This window comes from Salmo trutta, chromosome 4 (genome assembly GCF_901001165.1).
Source record: "Salmo trutta chromosome 4, fSalTru1.1, whole genome shotgun sequence".
NCBI lineage: Eukaryota > Metazoa > Chordata > Actinopteri > Salmoniformes > Salmonidae > Salmo > Salmo trutta.
This window is the reverse complement of record NC_042960.1, coordinates 50,857,171-50,883,560: the sequence shown is the minus strand read 5'-3', so window position 1 is coordinate 50,883,560 and position 26,390 is coordinate 50,857,171. Positions and strand designations below refer to the sequence as shown.

Genomic DNA, 26,390 nt, shown 5'->3' with positions numbered 1-26,390 from the left:
AGAGCTGAGGTGTGGTAGTAGAGCCATTTATTTTGCACATGACTAGAAGGCGACTCATGGCTTCTGGACTTGGGACAGGCCTGAGCAAACCTTCATGTGCCAGCTGACACTGTGTATCTGTAGACTGCAAACAGAGCAGTGGCAAGAGCAGGGCAGGGGCAGCACAGACAGCAGCTGGATGGAAACAGATGGGGAGGGAGGGAGGGAGGGAGGGAGGGAGGGAGGGAGGGAGGGAGAGAAGAGAGAGAAGAGAGAGAGAGAGAGAGAGAGAAGAGAGTTAGAGCAGAGACGGATGTGGATATGGAGCAGGAGATAATGCTTACGTTGGAAAAGGCAGTGCTATACAAGAATGATGAATGGTGAAAGTTACTCATCTTTTTTGTTGTGTTTCTGTAGGGGCCTGAAACGATACTCCCTTTTTAGCTCTGGATAATGTTCTAAGTATGGAACGGCTGCTTAGTCCAAAAAGTGAATTGACTATCCCTTATTTTGTCCAGATCCCATTTTATGGACACTGGGTCCAAGTGGGAGAGGGTAGACTGCTCACAAGTTTAAATGCTGGCCTGCTTAGAGGTTGCGGGTTACATTTAAAACTCAAAATAAACATTTTTGACTGCACAAATGTTTTCCCTCTCTGCCTTCTCCCTCAATCCTTTCCCCTATTACTATTACATTGATTGAGAACAGGAAAACCTATACTTGTATACTTAAGCCCACCCGAAAAATATGGAATATTTTATATGCATGTTTATTTGGAATAAAAAGCATGTGAGAGATTACTCAGAGAGAGAGAGAGAAAGTGCTGGCACCAGCTGTTTTCAGGGTTTGAGTTACACAGCTGCATTCACCCATGACCCTCACCCGCCTCCCCAAACACCCACCCCACCAGCCCCAAGCCCCTTGCAGGGATTTCTACCCAATATATTACCCTGCAATGACATGATAGATAGATAGATAGATAGATAGATAGATAGATAGATAGATAGATAGATAGATAGATAGATAGATAGGAAACTGAACATTCAAGTTGACTGTAATAGAAAGACTCAAGTGTTACTAGTGTTACTACCTTTTGCCTAAAACAAGACCACTACGGGTCACAAAGTTCACTGATGACATGTAATTGAGCTTCCTCACTATGATAGTCACTCCAGCAGATGAACAGATTTACAGCTGCAAGTGTCCACTGAAAACATTCAACCACATGATCAATGGTGTGTGCATCGATGGCTAATTAAGTCTGTTTTGATTAAAAAGACAGGCCTCATTTGTTGGGGTCGTGAACTGCAATCCATTGGCTCAATTGGACGTTTCCTATTCTCCAAGTGAGTGACAGCATCGACCGTTTGAATGACTGGCTTTGTACAGTACGCTGTTTGGACATTAATTGGATGTCTTGGGCAGGTACGTATTGTTTACATGTACATTCTGTAGCGTTACCATAATTATGCTGTGAATGACTGAGTCAGTTATTCGGAAGGCCTTGCAGTATGCTTTTGGCTCATGTTCAAGTCTTTCGTCCTATAGGCCTACAGTGTATGCCTAGGTTGGCAGAGAGACAGCTTTGATTATTGCACAGTGCATGTAGCCATTATTTTAGACACAGACTACAGCTTGGTTTGAGACAAAATTTGAACAATAATTCAAAGACATTCTAAAACAGAAAAATGTGCAGGTTATATACCTCTCTTTGGGAGTAAATGAGAATCAGTGGCGGTTCGTGCCTTTCAAGATTAGGGAGGATGTATTTATTTTAATTAACATGGCCTTATTTCTATTACAGCATGTTGGATGACTGTCATTCACCCAGCTCAATGTAACATCCATAGGTTTAGGATACTAGATGATACTTGAATTTGCCCTATATTATACCCAACATGAGGTTCACACAACCTAGTCTACAAATTAATGTTTATTATGTAGGTGCACAGGTCTAGAGACAAATTGGAGTAATCAAGGTGACAGACAGTGACACATTCAATACCGCCTTGCACACTGTTACCTGCATCTAGCTGATCTGGGGTGAAATCATTAGTGCAAACAGTTGCCAAATGTTTTGCAACTAATACAAACGTTTTTCATTAGACAAATTAAGGTAAGTCCCTCCCCATTTCGTTCCATTTCCTTCCGTTTAAGAAACGTTTTGCAGCAGAGTCGGCAGAATAAATAAACCCCTGATCACCCTCACACACAGTTCACTTTCATAGCAGCCGCGTGCAGAATCATCACTTTGCTCGTTGTATAATTTCTTCTCGCATCTACGCGCTCTCCTCTCACCTTTTCCATTCGCTTGTGGACTTCAGTGTACAACACATCAGCTGTCGGTGACCAGGTGCCAAAAACCTCTCCAGGCCAAACCTTCATACCATAACCACTAACCGCTACACAGCCTACATCTTTGTTAACTTATTAACGTTATAATCAGCAAAATAGAACCAGTGAAATTAATAAAGCGGAAAGCTTACCTTGACTTAGAAGAGTTGTAGTGTTGGATAGCCTTAGCCAGTTAGCTAACATAAATAACATTCCTGAAAGGTAAACTAGATCTCTCTCTCTTTGCCTCTTCTCCTTAATTTTTGAAGAAAACAATTTGTTCAAAACTGTTCAACTGTTGTCTTTTTCTCTCTTTCAGTCAACTACTCACCACACTTTATGCACTGCTATCTAGCTAGCTGTAGCTTATGCTTTCAGGAATAGGTTCGTTCTCTGATACTTTGATTGGATGGACAAGATAGTTCATACTGCAAGCTCTGAAAGGTTGGAGGATGTCCTCTGGAAGTCGTCATAATTACTGTCTATGGAAGGGGAAGAGAATCATGAGCCTCCTAGGTTTTTTATTGAAGTCAATGTACCCAGAGGAGGACAGAAAATATCTGTCCTCTGACTACACCCTGGCGCTACCCTACAGAGTGCTGTTAAGGCTACTGTAGACCTTCATTGCAAAACAGTGTGTTTTGAATCAGTTATTTGATGACGTGAATATGTTTAGTATAGTTTTATCTATAAAGGAGATCTTTTTTAAATGTTATTTTAACACACACACGCGCTCACACAACCACAGCCATTCCGGTATTTTTATTTAGAGGTCTGGATTGTGGATCTGTGATGCGGTGAGTTGTGTGTGTGTCAGTCACAGGCAGCAGCTCAGCTCCCATCTGGATCGGCCCAGCAGAATACCTGCGATCTGGCCGTCCTTGCAGCCCCAGACACACGCACTGCAACTGAATGATCCTGCTAGCAGATTGGGTTTCCTGGCTGTGTCTCTCTCTGTCGGCCTCTCTCATATTGATCAGGGTTTCCATGCTATTCTTAGCCCCACAGGGCCGCACGGTCCCCAAGCACTCAGAACTGCACAGCACAGTGCTGCTGCTCCATTCCATGGGAACATAGGCCTAGTTTCATGCACTCTCATGCTGTGGGGGTTGTCTGCTATTGTAGAGCAGTCAAGATTAGGGCTGGGAATTGCCAGGGACCTCACAATGCAATATTATCATGATACTTAGGTGCTGATACGATATGAATTGTGATTCGATACTGGGATTTTATTGCAATTGGATGTTCCAAAGATATTGCTCACCATATGTCTGCTGCAGAGGGACAAGAAAGGAAATAAAAGTGCTGAAAACAAATTGACTCCCTATTTAAAAAGAATATAGAGAACAAGTTATGAAGGAAAAACACTGGAGTTTTGGAGCAGTCAACTAGTGCAAAAATATATTGCGTTATTGTCAAAAGGATACGATATATGGTAAAACATTTACATTCTAGGCTGATATGTAACTCTATGGATTTTGTCCCCCATCACTAGTCGAGATGATTTTCAACTGTAGTCTTAATGCTTTTCAAAACACATTGAAGAAAATTGCCACTGAAGTTAAAAAAGCACTGATATTACTGTTATGTTTTACTTTTGAGTTGTATTAATATGTTATATATGTATCAAGACAGGCATCCAAACCAGTGTAGTGTATTACCACGTGTACAATTATAGTAACACTTTGTTAGTGTCAAGATAGGGACAAGTTGAACACACTGGACTCAGTACATTGAATTATACTTTGTTTTTGCTTAACAGGAACTGTACTGTATAATAATATTTCACTTTTGTGCGATTTAACTTTTATCAGACTTAGTTTGACAGTAGCCTATTTGTGTTTAGTTTATTATGTCATTCTTTTGTTTGTTGGATTTATACTACTAATTGTTACTTTGTTACTTGGATGAAGCCCAGAAAACGAACAAACTCGATTACAGAGGAGAGAGTGAGAGAGAGAGAGAGAGAGAGAGAGAGAGATATATATAGCTCCCTTTCTAATGAGTCCAGATGGCTTGACGTTAATGCAAATGTTTGCTGCATTGTTGCACAAAGCATACAATAAAACTGTACAGAGAGGGATAGTGAGAGAAAAATAAGAGCGGGGTGAGGAAGAGAGAGAGTTGGGGGAGGGGAATAACAGTCACGTAATGAAGAAAGGGCATTTCAGGACAAGTGCTACGTCACACCCTCAATCTCTCCTCCGTCCCCTTTTCCGTCCCTCCCCCCCTCCCTCCCTCCCCCCCTCCCTCCCTCTCTCTCTGTCAGTAGCCATTACGGCGCAGTACAATATAATATTTTTGAAACAAACGTTATGCCAGAGAGGGTCAATCTTAGTTCAGAGTATGATATTAAAGTTAAAATAACACACCAGTTAGTGAAATATGGAGAGAACAGCATGTCAACGCAGCAAGTCTTTCAACTCTTTTTAAAGTTACTTTCTATCTCCTTCAACCTCATGGATTGCATTTGTGATTGATTCCACCCTCATTTTGATTAGAACCATAACAGTCTATCGCATGTTTTTCTCATCCCACACAGATGGAAAGAGCCTCAGTCTTGATTGATCTGTTGTTTTATAATTTCCATGCAAAAGGAATGACAACCATCTGTTATTTCATTCCATTTCTACAGTCTTAATCAGAGTAGGGTTTCAGCAACAACAACCCACTGTATTGTCTTGGTGACTCTAGCTAGGTTAGGGTAGTTGTTAACTGTAGGGTGTAGATTGGTGATAATGACAATGTTCATGGCAGTGATGCTTCCCCTAATTCCACTAAATCTGATATGGTAAACAGGCCCAACGTCTCCTCAGTGTAATCAGGCAGAGCAGAGTCCCAGGACAGGCTTCTGGCACTGCAGATAATCAACCCTCCCTCCCTGTAAACTGGGGATCTGTGGGGTGCAGTACGATCTGTGGGGATCTGTGGGGTGCAGTACGGTACAGTGTCCCGGCAGAATAAATAGTGGGGGTATGCCGTACCCGTAAAACATGAACCTATCACAATAATTAAAACAAAATGTCAAGAAAACGGTGGGCTATTACGCAACTGTTTATCATTACCGCATGTCAGAGGCATGAAAAACAGGTGGTAGAGCTCCAAAATGGGATGTGGTTTGACGAGAACACTGACATTTTGCCAAGGCAGAGAAGTGTGGGCGACACAGAGACGCGTGCGGACAGTAATGGACACTTCAATTCTGGCCTAATGACAATCGCTGAATGTCATTACACTTCCTGGTGTTTTGTGTAACAGATGCCTGTTTCCGTTCACCACTGTTTAGAAGATATATTGTGAGTGGATGAACGTGCACGGGTAGCCTAGTAAAGGAGCCCTTTGAAGTGATTGTTTTATAAAATCAGATGAAAACGTCATGACTGGTTGATTCTACAATAAAAGGTCCTACATTTTAAAAGTTAAATGACACATCTTTACGACTAGGCCCACAGAGATCCTATTGGATGAATAGGGATTCTACATGTAATACTATGATTAGGCCCATGAAATTGTTTAGAAAGGAGGTCCTGTCCTGGGAAGAAACCTACTTTCACCCTGGATGTGAAGCGCACCACCACGTAGCCTACGTCAGGGGTGGGAACACAACTTCAGGAGGAAAGGTAGCTAGATGACTGTCATCCTGTAATTCGTCTTCTCATGTCTTGGGGTGGTATCTAAGAATCGCAAAGCCACAGCTTTGAGAGTGCGTCATGAAATGTACTCGGTCACCCCATTCCCCCACCGCTTTATTGAATTGATTCAATCCAGACTTATGTGCTTTTTGCTGAATTATTTAGCTATAGTGTGCTCAGTAGGTCTACCTCTCAAAGTCTATATCCACCATACCCAAGATATGAGTCAGTCCCAGTCCCCAGCCCTCCCAGATCCCCTTTTGACAAGACAATTTTCCCTCCAGAGGGATTCATTTTGCCTTGTAGTTGAGGTTAATCCTTTAGGCACCAGTGCCAAGCCACAGTCCATCAACTGGAGCTGCCATCCATCCATACAACACATCATATCACCCAGGCAGGCACCAGGCAGGCACCAGGCAGGCACCCAGCTATTCTGTGGGAGGAGGGTTGCCTCAGATGACCTCCTGTGTTGATCCTCTGCTCTCTCTCTCGACACTTGTGGCACGCGCTGCAAGTTTGATAGGAGTGCTGAGATAAGTGGTGTGAACAGAGAGAATGTTAAGTGAAGCCTCACTTTCAAGGCAATACATTCAGCAAATTTTCCAGTTTGAAGAAGTATCTTCAACAGCATATTAGACTGAGCAGAATCTGTATCTAAACAAAACATGAGACCTACAGAAATCTCTCTTTCTCTGTCCCTCTCCTCTCTGTTCCCAGACTGCACTTTGACAGCTCACAGATTGGTGCTCGTCAAAAGAACACAAACAATCTTACGAAAACCACTCTGGTCGTTTAACGACCTCCCTTTTTCTTTCTGGTCGCTGCTGGCTCACCCCTAACATGTGGCGTAAAGATGCCAGAGTGTCAGACCACCTATGTCTGACTCTCATTAGCCTCCCTGACTTCATTGGCTCACTTCAATGCTGCACCAATAGGATGGATGACAGCATCTGCATCTGCATCTGCCAATTAAATGTCCTGTAGTGACTGATTACCAGGGGTGAAAAACTGCCCCTTCCTATTGAAGCCATGGAAGTTCAATTCTGACAGGCTTGTTAGCAGAAAACAGGATCCCCATTAAAATGAATGGGAAAATAGCAGTTTTCGTGGTCATTCTTCATGTGAATAGAAATATGTTTCGAAGACAATCATGGTACCAATAATTGCTTTTAATAGACCAGATGTATGTCCTTGAACTGATTATTTTTGAAATCGTACACAGAAGACGTTATAAGGATAATTTAGTTGCTAATGGCAGCCAACAGTATCCCGGTCAGCCTTTAACTTGAGTTACTCAATGAAAGGGGGCAGCACTGAGCTAGCCTGCACTTCCTGTAGTAACTAGGAAGTGAATGGTGTCATATGATCAATGGCTTTGTCCATTCATATATACAGTCATTGCTGATTACGCTAGTGCTTCAATTGAATGTATTACAGTAGATGCAGTGTAGCCTAACATCCATTGCTGGTTTGCAGAAACACTCATCAGACTCATCCTGTGTCTATGTGACAGCTGTACATTTCTACACTCACCAGCAGAGCAGTGTACCATACTATAGTAGTGGTTGTGGCTGGGTCATCTAAGCCAAAGCATGCTGTATCAGTAGGGAATTGTGCATCAGAGCCTCTCATGAAACTACTGACCTCTACACTGCCCCATGTGGTTACAGATGGACACACACCCAGGCCAGGGCTACTTGTGTTTTGAAATAGTAATGATATATCATACTAGTATAACTAACTGGCTTGGTGAACAGTATGTGAGAAGTGATTATTGACCACACAGAATAACAAGGCATTGGCCCTCTGTGTAAAAAATTAGCTGGGGCAAACAGAGAGTAGTAAAGTGAGATATTAACATCCTTGGGGGGTCTGTCCATGAAGTTGTTCCTAGAGCGTACCATTGTGGTCTGATATATGTTATTGTTTGCATTCAATTCAGCTGTCTGGCTCACGTTATTGTCATTCCAGTAAAGTCCACTTAAACTGGAGACAGAGGGTGTAGAGAAAGGGGTCAGCGAGCTAGCTGGGGCTTCTCACCACAGTGAAATTATGCTATGGATATACTCTATTGTTGCCAAGCCAGAAAAGCCTATTTGAAATGGAATCGGCTGTGAATGGAAGACAGAGGAAGTGTGAAGGACAGCCTGCCTGCATGGTGGTAATTCCTTTCTATTTAGAGTCCTGGTGGTGGGTAGACTCCTGGAGCTGTCGCCAACACAAACAGGCACTACAAATACACTACACATTTGCATTTTCTGCTGTGCATGAATATTCTCAGCAACAAAAGAGTGATCAAATTAAAATCCTGCATCTGTATGTTATAAGGTGACCAAATCAGATTGGTCAAATAAAGGGTTAAATACATGAACTATGAAAAAAAAGCTTGGCTGAAAACCCCCATCAAGCTGTTCTCCAACTTTAGCCACATACCAACGACTCCCCGAGGATGGAAAGAAAATGATGTAAGACATTCAGATTGCGGTTAATTGTAAAGATGTGCGTGTGTTTTATCATTCATTATTTCATATGCAAGGTTTTGTGTGCACACCGCTCCACGTGTCCACGCAAATGACATGTTGCGCTCAAATTGCAGGGAGAGATCTTTATAGCCGATCCAAAAGGGATGGTGGGTGGTTTAAAACCTTACATATAAATATATATTTTAATATGTCTATGAAATCCGTCCAAAAATAACTTGAAAAGAACACAGCGTTCGCATCTGGTTTTTTATATTGTGGTTTGTGGAAAAGCACAACACAAGCGAGGCCTTCTCTGGAGCTATTAATGCCCAGGACTAGTCACTATAGTTGTTTAATAGCTCTCACTGTTGGGATAAAAATCCCCTGACCTCCCGTGGCACGACTCACGCTGGCAGCACTAATTGTAGTCGGGAGACTCCATGGCTTCTTTCTGCCTCTTACAAAATACCTCTTTCAGTGTTTCTCGTTTGACTTCCTATGTGGTAACAAGTACCAAGATGGAACTCAGAGAGGGGTCGTTCATTTGACTGCAAATCATGGCAGAGTCAGCGTTTGTGTGCCTTACTGTCTTTGGTCATACTGCGTGCTGCACCATGTGTAGTGTCTGTGTGTTTTGTTTCACCCTACATGAGGACTGTGTGCGTCCGTGGGTGCCTACCCACATGCAGACACTGTGTCCTCTGTATCTGAGTGAGTATCCTTCCCCCAGCTGGGAGCTATTCCTCTCCTGATTGAGCAAAATGCCTGATGTGTTATTACTGTCATGCCGCCCCCACTCCTTAAAGACCCACTACCACAGGAAGCTGCACTCTACTGCAAGGAAAGGTCAGCTGGTCCAATTATCAGAACCCACCATTTTCACACCAATGCCTGACTTCCTGATATCCACTGTAACCAACTCCTTTCCTGGAATCTCAGTCTGCCAGCAGCGGGGCTGCAAGTTTGGCTTTTTGCAGCTGCGTAGTGTGCTTCTTTTACCGTTGACATATTTTTCAGCTGCCTGACTTTGTCCATTCATTTTAGTTGTCTTTTTTGGTATCGTGACATTATTTGACGACAACCTGACCTCTACCCTACTTTACTTTTTAGCTGTCATCTCATTTTCTCTCCCTTCATCCTTCTCTCTGCTTGCGTCTCACTTTTTCTTCTCCAGATCCCTGTATGTTTTTCTGTCTGTGTTTTACGGTGGGCTGATGCTGTTTATCAGTTTGAGAGCTGTGCGGTGTGTTTGACAGACGTGACTTAGGGCTCTCCTCTGCTCAGTTCTCCTCAGCGTAGCCTCTCTCTCTCTCAGACTCCATATAGAACACTTCAGTGCTCCAGCACATAAAAGGATGGCTGCGTCAAATTAAAGCCAGTCCTGCAGCACCTGATTCTCTCATGCTCAGCATTTTTTTCTGAATGAATTAAAAGGAGAATGCTCTCCAAGCTGACTGAGGGTTCTGTAATTCTGCAAAGACTTTCACTTGTGTAATCAGAGCCAGTGACCCTCACTGTGTATGTTTCAGCAACAACCCAGCTTTAGGCTAAAGCTGTAAGAAAATCTACCTTGAAATATATAGTATAAGCAAGATTAAAGCAGCCATCTACCAGCCAAGCCAGTGCAGTCAGCACTTGCTTTGTTTACAAGAGAGGTTAGCTATTTTAAATATAAATTAGCGGTCTCTGCACCTTATTCTGAATAAATTAGGATTAGTTTAACAACACCATGGAACTCGTTAGACTGTTAGATCATTTGGCCGTAGGATTGGTTTCTATGTGGATTCTGGTCCAGCAGCCCAGTCTTCTTCTATTTGCTGTCTCCCATTCTAAATGTTAACCAGCGTGGGGAGTTTGGGGGTGGGGAGGGCTGCTGGGCCTGCCCATGCAGATTCAGACTGTCTGCATGGGCTGAAACGGAGGGGGTAAGAAGAGAGGGAGAAGAAGTGCAAGCAAGAGGGGGAAAGAAATCGAACACATAGGGAAAGAGGCTATCAAAGTTTTTGTTTGCTGTACTATCTCTGCGTTGGCTTTGTTCTTGTCATTCCAAAAAATTGAAATGTAATTGAAGATGTGAAATTGATTGGGGTTGCTGAGGGGAGAAGGGAGAAACGTAGAGAGTTGGAGAGGTAAAATGAAGAGAGAGGGCTGAGCTCGGTAGCTCTGTTGCTGGGGCAGAACTCCATTGATTGGTTTGTTCTCTGAGCTCAGTTGCAGCGAGCTGAACAGTCTCACCACAGAGAAACACGGAGACAGACTGCTGAGAAAGATTACAAGAGGGAGCCCCTGGTGTTATATCATGGCACAAGCACTAGATATCATTTTATTTATCTGCATTTTCCCATATTACTCCAAACTAGTAAATCATACGATATACTTGAACATACTACAACAATAAGTAAACGGTAGATATTCATGTTTTGGGGAATGTGTACAGTGGTTGAGAATTGAATATGAGTGATATAAGTTCTATCCTATACTGAAGGGGGTGCCTTCCCACAGTGGTCTTACTGTAGAGCCTAGATGAGCTTTGCTCAATTGTGCTAAAAAGAACATTACTGATGATTAGCTTGTTACACACTCGAGAGGCTATCAGTTACACATTGGGTTTGAATTGACTGTTCAGTTCCATTTGAGATTTTAAAGTAGACAATCGGTTTGATCGTTACAAGGTAGCCTTCTCTATACCAGAAGCTTGATTATTGTAATGAATTAGTGTGTTATCGCTACATATTAAAGCCTCATAGTAGGTGGGTCGTGTTCATGAAGTTGTTTTTCCTAATTGCTCCAGTAAGGGGTGTAGTATTGAGAGCACAGCAATGCCTGTGATTCATGTGAAATGCCTGTGATTCATATGAAATGCCTGTGATTCATGTGAAATGCCTGTGATTCATATGAAATGCCTGTGATTCATATGAAGTTATAAGGGAACAGACAGGTCATAATTGTTTCCGTGTTTTGACCTATGTTGTTCCACTGTCACATCATCATAGCTTCGGTTCTTGTTCCTGCTAGAAACTGACCTGCTGGAGAAATAGCTCCTCTCACCTAGTGACTGATGGGTAATGGGTCTGGGAGAAGCCAAAGATTGTCTCTCCAAATTAGCCCAGGCACCAGGGTAAATGTGAATAGACAGCCTTGCCTCAAAATCCCTCGCTTAGCTTCCTCTGTCCACTTCAGCCGGCAGTGTTGGCTTTAGCCAGCCAGCCACTGTATTTACAATAATGTCATGAGATCAAAATGAAACCAAATACTGGGTGCATTGTAGAAATTCAAATTCACCAGCCTTGTGGTTTTCCTGTTATGGGAAAATATATACTGTACAAAGGGTTGTGTTACAAGAATCTCTCAGTTACGAGTCTACTTGCAGCTTGGACCATATCTCTGCTAGTTTACTTCAGACAAGCATGTGTCCCCTGGTTGGACTGATGAGGGAAGCTACTTTGCTTCCCTGTGCTTGTAATGCTGTCTGTTCTGTGTTGTAATTTAACTGTGACACACTGATTGCAGAGTAACTCAGCTAAAAGGAGTTTCTGGTTAAGTCACTTCCATAGCAAAAATATATTTCTCTCTCAAAACCCTCTCTCTGTGCATCTCTCTCCCCCTCTCTATTTCTCTCTTTCTTCCTCTCTTTCTCTCTTTCTCTCTGTCTGCCAACAGCAATTAAGTGGCACTGCTCTGTCTCTCTCTCTCTCTTTTCGTCTTTCGTCTGAAGGGGTGATTTGGCACAGGAGCATGCTGGCACTCTTCAACAGGGTTAGTTGTACTTTGTGTGTTCTTTCTATGGGCGAGAGAGAGAAAGAGAGGGGGAGGGAGGGAAAGAGTGAGTGAAAGAGAGACGGGAGAAAGAGCAATCTAAAATGGCTGCCAACACTAAAGTCCTCTGCACATGAAATGTCTGCCAAAATGTATGTTTAGTTTAGCAATCCCTGGCCAGAGAAATAACTTACTTGGAAAGAAAATATCAACAACAAGTGCCACAACATATATATATATATAATGTGTAACGATGAGGTCAGGAATATGAGGGTGAGGATAGAGAGAGAGAGAAAGAGAGGGAGAGATATAGTCAAATTCTGAAAGTGCGTAATAACACATTTTCAAAGTGTTTATCTTGATGGAATGTGAAATAAAACTTTAAAAAAATAAAATAACTTTAGGGACAAGTAGATACATTTTGCCCTCATTGAACCCTGGGCAAGCTCACGAGGGGACAGCTGCAATGCCCATTTATTATCCTTTCTGACATTTAGGAATTTCTTACTTTTGAATGGTATCTCAGAGGTGTTGGAGATTTGTTCATTAACTCTTACAATGATAAAACCATCAAAACAATATGACTTGAAAACATTAAGACACAATGTTAACAGTTAACAAAATGACAGTCAACTACTTTTGGAGGGAAAATGGACGGTCTCTTGTTTCGGCCACGTTTTATTGCATCATCATGGCATCACCCCCCCCACAAACACCCTTACAAACCCATATTTTTTTTTGAAAATATGATAAAGAAAATGCATTAACTATGTATTTGTTTTCCCCAGCAATGTCTTTGGGGCATTACGTGTCTTTGTGTGTGTGTGTGCCAGTCTCTCTCGCCTTCTCTTGCTATAGTTCCCTCTTTATTTTTCTCTTCGTGCCAGGGATTTTGTCTGAGGGTGGCCTGCCTAGAATCCGCTGCAGCTTTTGGCAAGAATGTATTGAGTATTAAAGATAGCAGAGGAGAGAAACAATTGGAGAAGTTTTATTGGCAGGGTATGTCTGACTTGGCCAGAGTAAAATCAAGATGGCTGTTTGTTTATGTTTCTTTTTTGCAGTTTTTTTTGTTGTCTTTCTACTGCAGTAGATTAGCCACAGAACAAACCACAGCCCAGAGGTCGACCATACTCCTCAATCAGTTTGAATGCTGCCTGCCAATTCTTTAGCACATCGCCCCATGATAGTGATTATAAGCTTGAGCACCATCGAAGTGGCTGTGGAAGAACGTATAAGGGGGATAAGGTAGAAATAATGCCATTCACTACAGATCTTCATGAGGAAGACAGTCATTGCTACCTGTGTGGTGGTGCAGTCTGCTGTGGTTGTCACACATCACAGTAGGGTGTCTGGCTCACTCGTCCAGTGTAGAGGGAAGTCCAGAGGAAGCGGGGTGCTCGTTCTACTGATGGGGAGTCAGTGTGAAGATTACAATGAGGCGCTCTCTCCACAGGCTCTAAACTCCAACTTGTGGAGCAGTGTGGAATGTGTGTGGCTTTAATCCGCTAGTGGAATCATGCCTATCTGATAGAGGAGGGCCCTATTTATTTACTTTTAGATTTTTACTGCTGTTCCCTTTGACTCTTTGTGGTAAATCTAGTATGCTCTGATTTCGTACTAAGAATCCCCATTCTGGTTTGGACTGCACTCTATTTATTTAGCTTGTATTATCTGCATTTGCCAGGTTAAGCAGATATAAAAGTAGATTGTATTGGATTGTGTGGCCCTGCCATTGTTGTGATGCTTTACTGAGTGTACATTTTGGCAGAACAAAAAGATTAGCCTGCCGAGTGGCGCAGCGGTCTAAGGCACAGCATCTCAGTGCTTGAGGCGTCACTACAGACACCCTAGTTCGATTCCAGGCTGTATCACAACTGGCCGTGATTGGGAGTCCCATAGGGCGGCGCATAGTTGTTGGGGCTGCAGGTAGCCTAGTGGTTAGAGTGTTGGACTAGTAACCGAAAGGTTGCAAGATCAAATCCCCGAGCTGACAAGGTAAACATCTGTCTTTCTGCCCCTGAACAAGGAAGTCAACCCACTGTCCCTAGGCTGTCATTGTAAATAAGAATTTGTTCTTAACTGACTTGCCTAGTTAAATAAATAAGTAAATTGTGAATCTAGTTAGACTTGCCAAACAAGGCAGTTTTATAATGAGGTATTTGGATCATGTTTCACATTTTTGTGGCAGGCCAATTGTATTTTTCTGAAACCATACTTGTTATAATAGCTTTAGCACTATCTATAAACTTTTACTTCAATATAGTACTTATTTGATATTTGTCCCATTATTCCTCACTAAATATGTTCATTTTTGGAGACTGTTTCTAACTACTTAATCACCGTCAAATGAGCCTTTTACATGGTAGAAACTGAAACCAATTATGCTGGGTTTAGACTTATGTATCTCACCCCCCCATCCTCTCCCCCCCTGTTTCTCTCTTTCTCCCCCCTCTCTCTTCCTTTCCTTCCCTCTCTTCAGAGTCAGAGCAGAGCAGTAGCCCACGCACAGGTATTGGGTCAGATCAGGAGGATAGCCGAGCTGCCACCATGGGTAAGGGGCCCCATCGACTCGCACACACATCCAAATACCAACACACAATGACATATTCATCCACATTTACACACTGCCAGACAGTGACATAAGCACTGAGCTTGTTATTCATCTAGCACACGCAATACCTTTCACTGTAATATTTGGAATCCAATATATTCCAGGTTGCTGTTAGGGTAAAACATTATGGGCATGTGCTTTACTGGCTTGCTGATACTCTGCCATGTATTGTGTCTTGTGATGTCTCTTAAAAGTGAGAAGTTACTGTAATGCTTGTTGTATTATGTCACAGAACTCTCCATGGTGACTCATCTCTGTGTTTTCCAGATGCTCCTGAGTTTCAGGAAAGCTTTGTGACGTCAGGAGTTTTTAATGTAACAGAGCTGGTGCAAGTGTCCAGAAGTAAGATTTTCACCTTTTATTTAGCTACGTGTGTTTTTATATATTTGTGGTTGAATGGATGGATGGAGTGTGTTGGTGCAATAACATCTTTTTGTTACCGTTCTTTGTTAAAACGGCATGTGTGGCTGCTTTCCTTATAACTCCCATAACTTACACAGCAACATGCTTAGGAGCTGGACATGTGTCACATAAACTATGGTGGTTCAAGTTCTGACAGCCCTCTTCCGTGAAAAATGAGCTAGCTCACAAACTCTGTCCCTCAGGCAGCGGGTGGAAACTCCCAGCCTCTCTGGCAGCAGTCCCGCTGCTCCCCTCAGTAGCTGAGCTCCTAGTCTATTGCTGTCTGTTCCACTACTGCTATTCAACCATACCCCATAACATGGATACACAGAGGTAGGAAACACATGGATGGTATAACAGCCTAGGTGACAAAGATGGTAGGGAATATCCAGGTCCAGGATTACGGGAGATACTAACGTAATCCACTTACAGCATTAATCACAGTCAACATGAGTAAACCCCTCCTTACTGTCTACACCCCATCAGACACTCAAAATGATTTCTGACCGGGAATCAGATCATAGGGCTTTAGGATGACTTCCTCATCATTCATGTTGTTTTATCTGTCTCGTGGTGGATTGTGGATCGTGCAGATGTTATATCCATTTAATATGTTCTACTCACAATGCCAAGACTGCGTGTTCTGTGCTGTGTGCTTTGAGCTTTGTGATTGGCTGGGGATGCTGTGCTCACCAGGCCTGGCATTAGTGAATTAGGGCCACATTAACACAGCTCCCACATGGCCAGCCTCTAATCCCTCTGTATGAATAACCATCGTCTCCCAGCCACACACAGACTTCACTAGTCACCACCTGAGACATCTATTCACTTACCCCCCAATCTGAGTCATCATTTACATACATTATTTCATTATGTTTAGAAATTGAGTTTAATCAGATTTGAAAGGCAGCGCAAGTGAAGGGAGCTGAAGGGAGAGAAGCTCACCCATCTGTCGTATGTAATTGATCACGTTTTCAGTTTCCACAGTGATAATGCCTTTCTCCGAAGGGTCTTCATTTGTCATTCAAAATAAATGCTCTTCAGTATGAACGACAAGCTCTGATGAGCGTACATTCACTCACACACCGATTTGAAATACTTTATTTGAATCCACTGCAAAAAAAGGATCCAAACATTTCAAAGCTCCCTGTATGCATGGCACTCAAAGGTAGAGAAGGCACATCCTTCTCCAAACAGCTAAGCTGCCCACGACAGCTGAAACTGAGTAGTACATAGCCAATTGCTTTGCCCTAGTTTTTGTCAGGCCCACAATCTGGAGGCCACGCACTGCAGGCCTGTGTACGTGACCAAGACTGCCAAATATCAGCACCACCTTCTTGTACCTCCACCCGAGGCTGTCCAAGAGTGCCGCGAGAGGTGGATACTTAAGCAGCTTCTCGGCAAAGGCCTGCTCCATGTAGCCTTAAAATGAGCAGACCACTTCCAAAATGAGCACCTCTCCCTTACCTCCCCCCACAACAACAATATCTGCCGTATTTGACACACAGGAAAACACATCAACATCAAACCAGCTTCCCCTTGCACAAGAATGTTTCTGATTGTGTGCTGTTGGTGAGACTACTTGTCTCACCTCACTGGCGATCAGGTCAATAAGGCGGTCATGTCTAGCAATGTACAAATCCTTGTATGAACAGAAGCCATTCACAACATGGGCATTACATTTGACTTATGTAGAATACAAAATGTGTACCAGAGTGCTAGATTATATTGTGTTGGTATAACTTGCAGCCTTGCCTTAACCTCTCTAGGGTAGGTGGCACCAAATCGTCCCACCTACGTAACAGCCAGTGGAATCCTGTGGCGCGTTATTCAAATACCTTAGAAATGCTATTACTTCAATTTCTCAAACATATGACTATTTTACAGCATTTTAAAGACAAGACTCTCGTTAATCTAACCACACTGTCCGATTTCAAAAAGGCTTTACAACGAAAGCAAAACATTAGATTATGTCAGCAGAGTACCAAGCCAGAAATAATCAGACACCCATTTTTCAAGCTAGCATATAATGTCACAAAAACCCAGAAGACAGCTAAATGCAGCACTAACCTTTGATGATCTTCATCAGATGACACACCTAGGACATTATGTTATACAATACATGCATGTTTTGTTCAATCAAGTTCATATTTATATCAAAAACCAGCTTTTTACATTAGCATGGGACGTTCAGAACTAGCATACCCCCCGCAAACTTCCGGCGAATTTACTAACAATTTACTAAATTACTCACGATAAACGTTCACAAAAAGCATAACAATTATTTTAAGAATTATAGATACAGAACTCCTCTATGCACTCGATATGTCCGATTTTAAAATAGCTTTTTGGTGAAAGCACATTTTGCAATATTCTAAGTAGATAGCCCGGCATCACAGGGCTAGCTATTTAGACACCCAACAAGTTTAGCCTTCACCAAACTCCAATTTACTATTAGAAAAGTTTGATTACCTTTGGTGTTCTTCGTCAGAATGCACTCCCAGGACTTCTACTTCAATAACAAATGTTGGTTTGGTCCCAAATAATCCATAGTTATGTTCCAACAGCGGCGTTTTGTTCGTGCGTTCAAGACACTATCCGAATGGTAAATAAGGGTTACGAGCATGGCGCATTTCGTGACAAAAGATTTCTAAATATTTCATTACCGTACTTCAAAGCATGTCAACCCCTGTTTAAAATCAATTTTTATGCCATTTTCTCGTAAAAAAGCGATAATATTCCGACTGGGAATCTGCAATTAGGTAAACAGACGAAAGAAAATAAAGCATGGGGTCGACTCGGGCACGCGCCTAAGCCTATTGTCCTCTGATCGGCCACTTAGCAAAGGCGATAATGTGTTTCAGCCAGAGGCTGCCTCGATATTGTTCAGCTTTTTCCCGGGCTCTGAGAGCCTATGGGAGCTCTCAGAGCTCTAGGAAGTGTCACGTTATAGCAAAGATCCTCAGTCTTCAATAAACAGAGCCAAGATGAAACACAACTTGTCAGACAGGCCACTTCCTGCATGGAATCTTCTCAGGTTTTGGCCTGCCATATGAGTTCTGTTATACTCACAGACACCATTCAAACAGGTTTAGAAACTTTAGGGTGTTTTCTATCCAAAGCCAATAATTATATGCATATTCTTGTTACTGGGCAGGAGTAGTAACCAGATTAAATCGGGTACGTTTTTTATCCCGCCGTGTCAATACTGCCCCCTAGCCCTAACAGGTTAACAGTAAAGGTGAGAATGTTCTCGCCAACGGCAGCATTCTGGTACATGGAATGGTAGACAGAGTGATCAGCACAGTCCAGAGCAGTGAGTTTCCCCTGCAGCCTCAGGCCGGTCCGGTGTTGCAGTAGCTGGGAGACAGAGTGATCAGCACAGTCCAGAGCAGTGAGTTTCCCCTGCAGCCTCAGGCCAGTCCAGTGTTGCAGTAGCTGGTAGACAGAGTGATCAGCACAGTCCAGAGCAGTGAGTTTCCCCTGCAGCCTCAGACCAGTCCAGTGTTGCAGTAGCTGGTAGACAGAGTGATCAGCACAGTCCAGAGCAGTGAGTTTCCCCTGCAGCCTCAGGCCAGTCCAGTGTTGCAGTAGCTGGTAGACAGAGTGATCAGCACAGTCCAGAGCAGTGAGTTTCCCCTGCAGCCTCAGGCCAGTCCAGTGTTGCAGTAGCTGGTAGACAGAGTGATCAGCACAGTCCAGAGCAGTGAGTTTCCCCTGCAGCCTCAGACCAGTCCAGTGTTGCAGTAGCTGGGAGACAGAGTGATCAGCACAGTCCAGAGCAGTGAGTTTCCCCTGCAGCCTCAGGCCAGTCCAGTGTTGCAGTAGCTGGGAGACAGAGAGCTCAGCACAGTCCAGAGCAGTGAGTTTCCCCTGCAGCCTCAGGCCAGTCCAGTGTTGCAGTAGCTGCATCCGTCTGATACCAAGGAGTGTTGTCCTATGTCACTATTGCCAGTGATTTGTGTTCAATGGTGAAGACAGGCATGGTGGGTGGAGGGCCGGATCTCCATTGACAGACCACCTCTGTCTTGGTGGTGTATATAGACAGTCCCATCCTGCTACAGACCCTCACAGCCGTTACAAGGACGGACTGAAGGTCTTCCAGAGTGTGGGTCACAAGAGCACAGTCATCAGCTGAAGCCTTGGTGGTTGCTTGGAGCCTCCTGATGTTGAATAGGTTTCCATCCAGCCTGAAGTCCACCGCAACCCCGCTGCTGTCCTCAAGCTCCTTGTGGAGAAGCTGGGTGACACATAGGAGGAAGATGTTAAAGAGGACAGGTACCAGCACCCAGCCCTGTCTCACACTGATGCTTACTCCAAAGGGCACTGACTCCTGCCCTCCTATAGCCACCTGAGCCATCATCCCATCATGGAACTGGAAAAGGATGTTGACACATTTGGCTGTCCAGCCACATTTGAGTAGAATGCCCCATAGTAGTTCCCTGCTCACAGTGTCGAAGGCCTTGGAGAGGTCAACAAAGGCCATGAAAAGGTCCTGATCTTGTTCACGACACTTCTCCTGGAGTTGCTGTGCTGTGAATATCATGTCAACCGTCTCCTGTTCTTTCTGAAGCCGCATTGTGACTCTGGCAGCAGTTCCTCTGTGATGTTGTTCACCGGCATGTGTAGCATCACCTTGGCCAGGACCTTGCTGGCAAAAGCCAGAAGGGATATCCCCCGGCTGCTGCCGCAGATGGACTTGTCACACTTGTTCTTACCTCAGTATACTTGTTGTTCTTGAGGGAACAGAAAGCTGATAACACCTCACACACACACACACACACACACACACACACACACACACACACACACACACACACACACACACACACACACAGCTGATGTAGAATACTGTAGCTATAGTTATCAAAACTAAATGAGTGGGTGAGTTATTATGATGCATAGGGAACACATTTCACATTATACCTGTCAAACTGGCTCTCTGTTTTCCTATTACACCTGTCAAACTGGCTCTCTGTTTTCCTATTACACCTGTCAAACTGGCTCTCTGTTTTCACATTAAACCTGTCAAACTGGCTCTCTGTTTTCACATTACACCTGTCAAACTGGCTCTCTGTTTTCACATTACACCTGTCAAACTGGCTCTCTGTTTTCACATTACACCTGTCAAACTGGCTCTCTGTTTTCACATTATACCTGTCAAACTGGCTCTCTGTTTTCACATTACACCTGTCAAACTGGCTCTCTGTTTTCACATTACACCTGTCAAACTGGCTCTCTGTTTTCACATTACACCTGTCAAACTGGCTCTCTGTTTTCACATTATACCTGTCAAACTGGCTCTCTGTTTTCACATTACACCTATCAAACTGGCTCTCTGTTTTCACATTACACCTGTCAAACTGGCTCTCTGTTTTCACATTACACCTGTCAAACTGGCTCTCTGTTTTCACATTACACCTGTCAAACTGGCTCTCTGTTTTCACATTACACCTGTCAAACTGGCTCTCTGTTTTCACATTACACCTGTCAAACTGGCTCTCTGTTTTCACATTATACCTGTCAAACTGGCTCGCTGTTTTCACATTACACCTGTCAAACTGGCTCTCTGTTTTCACATTACACCTGTCAAACTGGCTCTCTGTTTTCACATTACACCTGTCAAACTGGCTCTCTGTTTTCACATTATACCTGTCAAACTGGCTCTCTGTTTTCACATTATACCTGTCAAACTGGCTCTCTGTTTTCACATTACACCTGTCAAACTGGCTCTCTGTTTTCACATTACACCTGTCAAACTGGCTCTCTGTTTTCACATTACACCTGTCAAACTGGCTCTCTGTTTTCACATTACACCTGTCAAACTGGCTCTCTGTTTTCACATTATACCTGTCAAACTGGCTCTCTGTTTTCACATTACACCTGCCAAACTGGCTCTCTGTTTTCACATTACACCTGTCAAACTGGCTCTCTGTTTTCACATTATACCTGTCAAACTGGCTCTCTGTTTTCACATTACACCTGTCAAACTGGCTCTCTGTTTTCACATTACACCTGTCAAACTGGCTCTCTGTTTTCACATTATACCTGTCAAACTGGCTCTCTGTTTTCACATTACACCTGTCAAACTGGCTCTCTGTTTTCACATTACACCTGTCAAACTGGCTCTCTGTTTTCACATTACACCTGTCAAACTGGCTCTCTGTTTTCACATTACACCTGTCAAACTGGCTCTCTGTTTTCACATTACACCTGTCAAACTGGCTCTCTGTTTCACATTACACCTGTCAAACTGGCTCTCTGTTTTCACATTACACCTGTCAAACTGGCTCTCTGTTTTCACATTACACCTGTCAAACTGGCTCTCTGTTTTCACATTACTCCTGTCAAACTGGCTCTCTGTTTTCACATTACACCTGTCAAACTGGCTCTCTGTTTTCACATTACACCTGTCAAACTGGCTCTCTGTTTTCACATTACACCTGTCAAACTGGCTCTCTGTTTTCACATTATACCTGTCAAACTGGCTCTCTGTTTTCACATTACACCTGTCAAACTGGCTCTCTGTTTTCACATTACACCTGTCAAACTGGCTCTCTGTTTTCACATTACACCTGTCAAACTGGCTCTCTGTTTTCACATTACACCTGTCAAACTGGCTCTCTGTTTTCACATTACACCTGTCAAACTGGCTCTCTGTTTTCACATTACACCTGTCAAACTGGCTCTCTGTTTTCACATTACACCTGTCAAACTGGCTCTCTGTTTTCACATTACACCTGTCAAACTGGCTCTCTGTTTTCACATTACACCTGTCAAACTGGCTCTCTGTTTTCCGTGTGGCATTTTGACTGACTAATTGGAATAAATGTAGACGTTAAAGACTTCAATTAACCACCTGCCAGCTGGCTTCTCCTGGGGAAAAGACTGCTAGTCCAGATTCACCCCCTCGACTCCCCAAGTCCTCAGCTGCCCATGGCGCTATGCTATAAGAACTCTCACCTGCACCTCTGTTTATGTGACACATGCAGATTTGGTTTTCATGTCACAAACTCCACAACACTTGTATGATGTATTTACGCTAATATCGATGCTCGCGTTTTCCCCCCAAAAGGCGTTGATTTAGATTTTAGACTACATAATTAGCTTGTTTAACTAATCGGTTACTTTTTAGTGCACTCCACTTTATTTACCCAGGCCTCATGTGGGATGCATATCCTAGGAGACATTAGTCGCCTTTTAGAAATGATGAGTTCTCCACTGACCTACTTCACCAGTGTAATTAAACAGAGCAGAATGTGTTGTAATTACTGAGCTTGTTTACATCACCACGGCTATCCAGCTCAACTATAGAAATAGAATCCTTCACATGAATGGGGATTCCTGTTCTAATAATTCAATTTCTATGCTTTCAACCACCCCTGCCCGTGTTCAGTTCCCTCCCTGGTTACTCTTCTTTGGCCAGAGGTTCCTGTAAGGTGCACGTGAGGGAATTGCTACACTGGAGATCCATGAATCCTCCTTTTGTATTGTGTTCTCCAGCGTCTCAGTACACTGTGTAGTCAGGGAGAGGTTGATCGCCGGGGGATCTGTAGTGACGCAATCCCACTGTTAATAAGCATACCTGCCCTAACAAATGGGCCATTGTTCTCCGAGCTCACTGTGTCGCCCCACTGCTCGGTACAACACAGTACATACTAGTGTAGTATAGTGCAACAACATCTCTGTCCACTCCAGCCAGACCACATCAGCAGGCAGCCATTAATGCACATGGTTATATAAAGTACATTAGTGGAAACCTGAGACGGGAAATGGGGTAAAGGCTGATAGATGGCTACACAGCCCCAGACCCATAATTCCACATTCTCCTGCTCTTGTCCTGAGCGTTGAAGTATGGTAGCAGATTGGGATTGTCCACTTTTTGGAGCTGTTACAGAGAAGGGCACACAGATACAACACAATATCTTTGCTCACACAGCGACACAATTCTTCAGCAGCGATGTATGAGTGAGCTTGAGGATGGTGCTACATGTCCTTTATGCAGATGTTTGAGTATGATTCCATAGATAATTGCATGTTTAATTGACAGTAATGTACAGTGTACTACATGTTCCTCCCCTGACTGACCTGTCCCCTCTGTGTGTTTGTTGCATGCAGCTCCGGTGGTGACCGGGGCAGGCCCTAACTTCTCCCTGGGGGAGCTGCAGGGGCACCTGGCCTACGACCTCAATCCCTCAGGGGTGGGCATGAGGAGAACCCTGCCCAGCACCTCCTCCAGCGGGTCAGTACCAGCCCCCAAACACACACATACATACAATCTAGACTGGAAATGAACAAACTGCATACACTACAAAGGCACAAACTCGCGGCACCATACACTTCTTTTATTAATGTTGATATTACTCTACCCTGTGAATACACTCACATTCAGAATGTTCAAATACATTCCAGGTTAACATGAGCCTTGCATAAATGAACGGCTGGATGTGCAACCACTTGAGAGGAAGACTGTGTTTTTTCATGGGTGCACAGAGAGCAGTGTCCTTTTGCCGAAAGCACAAAACTTTAACTAAAAGAACAATGGCTGTTCCTCAGGTGACTGCAGACTATGTGATTTATCTGGACATGTACACCACTGCCAAAACACCAGCTGTGATTTATTGTGTAATTTGTCACTGTAAAAGGCAAGTAAAGCTGGGAGAAAATGACACTGTAAATTAACTGGTTTACCTGAGGGTCTTGGAGCTACTCAGTTTTCTACCGGTCATCTTCAGGTTGCTGTTTTTGACCCACTTGTGTTGTGCGTGTGTGTGTATGTGTGTGTGTGTGTGTGTGTGTGTGTGCGTGCGTGCGTGCGTGCGTGTGTATGTGTGTGTGCGTGCGTGCGTGCGTGCGTGCATGCGTGTGCTATCGCGTCAAATCAGCCTCTAAAGTCCATTGTGCACGAGATGACGCTGTTGAGTAATATTAAACATCATTGAGCTAGCAAACGCTTAATCAACAGCGCAGAGGATGGGTCCTGCAAGCAGAAAATGTGCCCTTCGAGCAGACAGGCCAGTGGAGAGAGCAGAAGATGTGCCCTCGAGCAGACAGGCCAGTGGAGAGAGCAGAGGATGTGCCCGTGAGCAGACAGGCCAGTGGAGAGAGCAGAAGATGTGCCCGCGAGCGGACAGGCCAGTGGAGAGAGCAGAAGATGTGCCCGTGAGCAGAAAGGCCAGTGGAGAGAGCAGAAGATGTGCCCACGAGCAGACAGGCCAGCGGAGAGAGCAGAAGATGTGCCAGCGGAGAGAGCAGAAGATGTGCCCGTGAGCAGACAGGCCAGTGGAGAGAGCAGAAGATGTGCCCGTGAGCAGACAGGCCAGTGGAGAGAGCAGAGGATGTGCCCTCGAGCGGACAGGCCAGTGGAGAGAGCAGAAGATGTGCCCTCGAGCAGACAGGCCAGCGGAGAGAGCAGAAGATGTGCCCTCGAGCGGACAGGCCAGTGGAGAGAGCAGAAGATGTGCCCGTGAGCAGACAGGCCAGTGGAGAGAGCAGAGGATGTGCCCTCGAGCGGACAGGCCAGCGGAGAGAGCAGAAGATGTGCCCTTGAGCGGACAGGCCAGCGGAGAGAGCAGAAGATGTGCCCTCGAGCGGACAGGCCAGTGGAGAGAGCAGAAGATGTGCCCGCGAGCAGACAGGCCAGTGGAGAGAGCAGAAGATGTGCCCTCGAGCGGACAGGCCAGCGGAGAGAGCAGAAGATGTGCCGGCGAGCAGACGGGCCAGTGGAGAGAGCAGAAGATGTGCCCTCGAGCAGACAGGCCAGTGGAGAGAGCAGAAGATGTGCCCTCGAGCGGACAGGCCAGTGGAGAGAGCTGCAGATATGCCCGCGAGCGGACAGGCCAGTGGAGAGAGCAGAAGATGTGCCCGCGAGCAGACAGGCCAGTGGAGAGAGCAGAAGATGTGCCCTCGAGCAGACAGGCCAGTGGAGAGAGCAGAAGATGTGCCCGCGAGCGGACAGGCCAGTGGAGAGAGCAGAAGATGTGCCCGCGAGCAGACAGGCCAGTAGAGAGAGCAGAAGATGTGCCCGCGAGCGGACAGGCCAGCGGAGAGAGCAGAAGATGTTCCCTCGAGCGGACAGGCCAGCGGAGAGAGCAGAAGATGTGCCCTCGAGCGGACAGGCCAGCGGAGAGAGCAGAAGATGTGCCCGCAAGCAGACAGGCCAGTGGAGAGAGCAGAAGATGTGCCCTCGAGCGGACAGGCCAGTGGAGAGAGCAGAAGATGTGCCCTCGAGCGGACAGGCCAGTGGAGAGAGCTGCAGATATGCCCGCGAGCGGACAGGCCAGTGGAGAGAGCTGCAGATATGCCCGCGAGCGGACAGGCCAGCGGAGAGAGTAGAAGATGTGCCCTCGAGCAGACAGGCCAGTGGAGAGAGCAGATGTGCCCTCGAGCGGACAGGCCAGTGGAGAGAGCAGAGGATGTGCCCGCGAGCAGACAGGCCAGTGGAGAGAGCAGAGGATGTGCCCGCGAGCAGACAGGCCAGTGGCGAGAGCAGAGGATGTGCCCGCGAGCAGACAGGCCAGTGGAGAGCTTGCAAGTGTTACTTTGAGCGAGCAGAACATCACTGCCGCAGATCTAAAAGGAAAATGTCTGAATCAAAAAATATAGAACTGTAAGCAAAGAAACATGGTTCAAACGTGTACAAAATAAATGTGAAAGCATCAAATTGTCCTCTAACAATAGTCATCGGTCTTTGTCAAGTTCTCACTCACAATTTGCTCAGGTCTTGGAACCGTTGGGTTTCAATTCAGATTTTTTTTCTCGATTGGATTTCAGGGGGCAGAACCTGCTACATTAACAGTACATAACTAGTGCCAAATAATAGAATGTAAACTCATTTCATTAACCAGCTAAACCCAGGTTAACATGTCATCATGGTACACACAGCATTCAAAGGAGGACTGAGGACAAAGCAACGGCATGCATTCACCAAACATTTAACTGAGGAAAACAAATTAGTTTTATAGTAATTGTCTGATTGGGAACTACCATTGTCTATCAAATTATTTCAATTTGGTATTGGAAGTTGTATTGATTACAGGCAGTAATACAGGAGTCAAATCTCATAGGGAGTCTCATCAGATCAGATGTTATCAGCAATTCAGAGCCATCTGGGGAAAGACACAAGTAGAACAAAGATATATGTGCTGCAAACCGATAAAATGTATCATTCAAGGTCAGATTTCACCTAAAACAATGACATGAGCTCTGTCCCAA

At 44.5% G+C, this 26,390-nt stretch overlaps 1 protein-coding gene across 6 annotated transcripts in view; it reads left to right on the top strand.

The window, feature by feature from the left end:
- Window positions 1–26,390, top strand: part of LOC115192542 (nuclear factor 1 C-type-like) — a 111,192-nt gene that overhangs the window by 61,669 nt on the left and 23,133 nt on the right. For 5 of the 6 annotated variants that reach the window (XM_029751163.1, XM_029751161.1, XM_029751164.1 and 2 more), the window contains exons 3-5: window positions 14,643–14,714; window positions 15,042–15,116; window positions 23,295–23,418. In XM_029751163.1, coding sequence (XP_029607023.1) covers window positions 14,643–14,714; window positions 15,042–15,116; window positions 23,295–23,418 — 271 coding nt within the window. The remainder of the gene's footprint in view (window positions 1–14,642; window positions 14,715–15,041; window positions 15,117–23,294; window positions 23,419–26,390) is intronic. The other variant, XM_029751166.1, reaches the window with a different exon arrangement.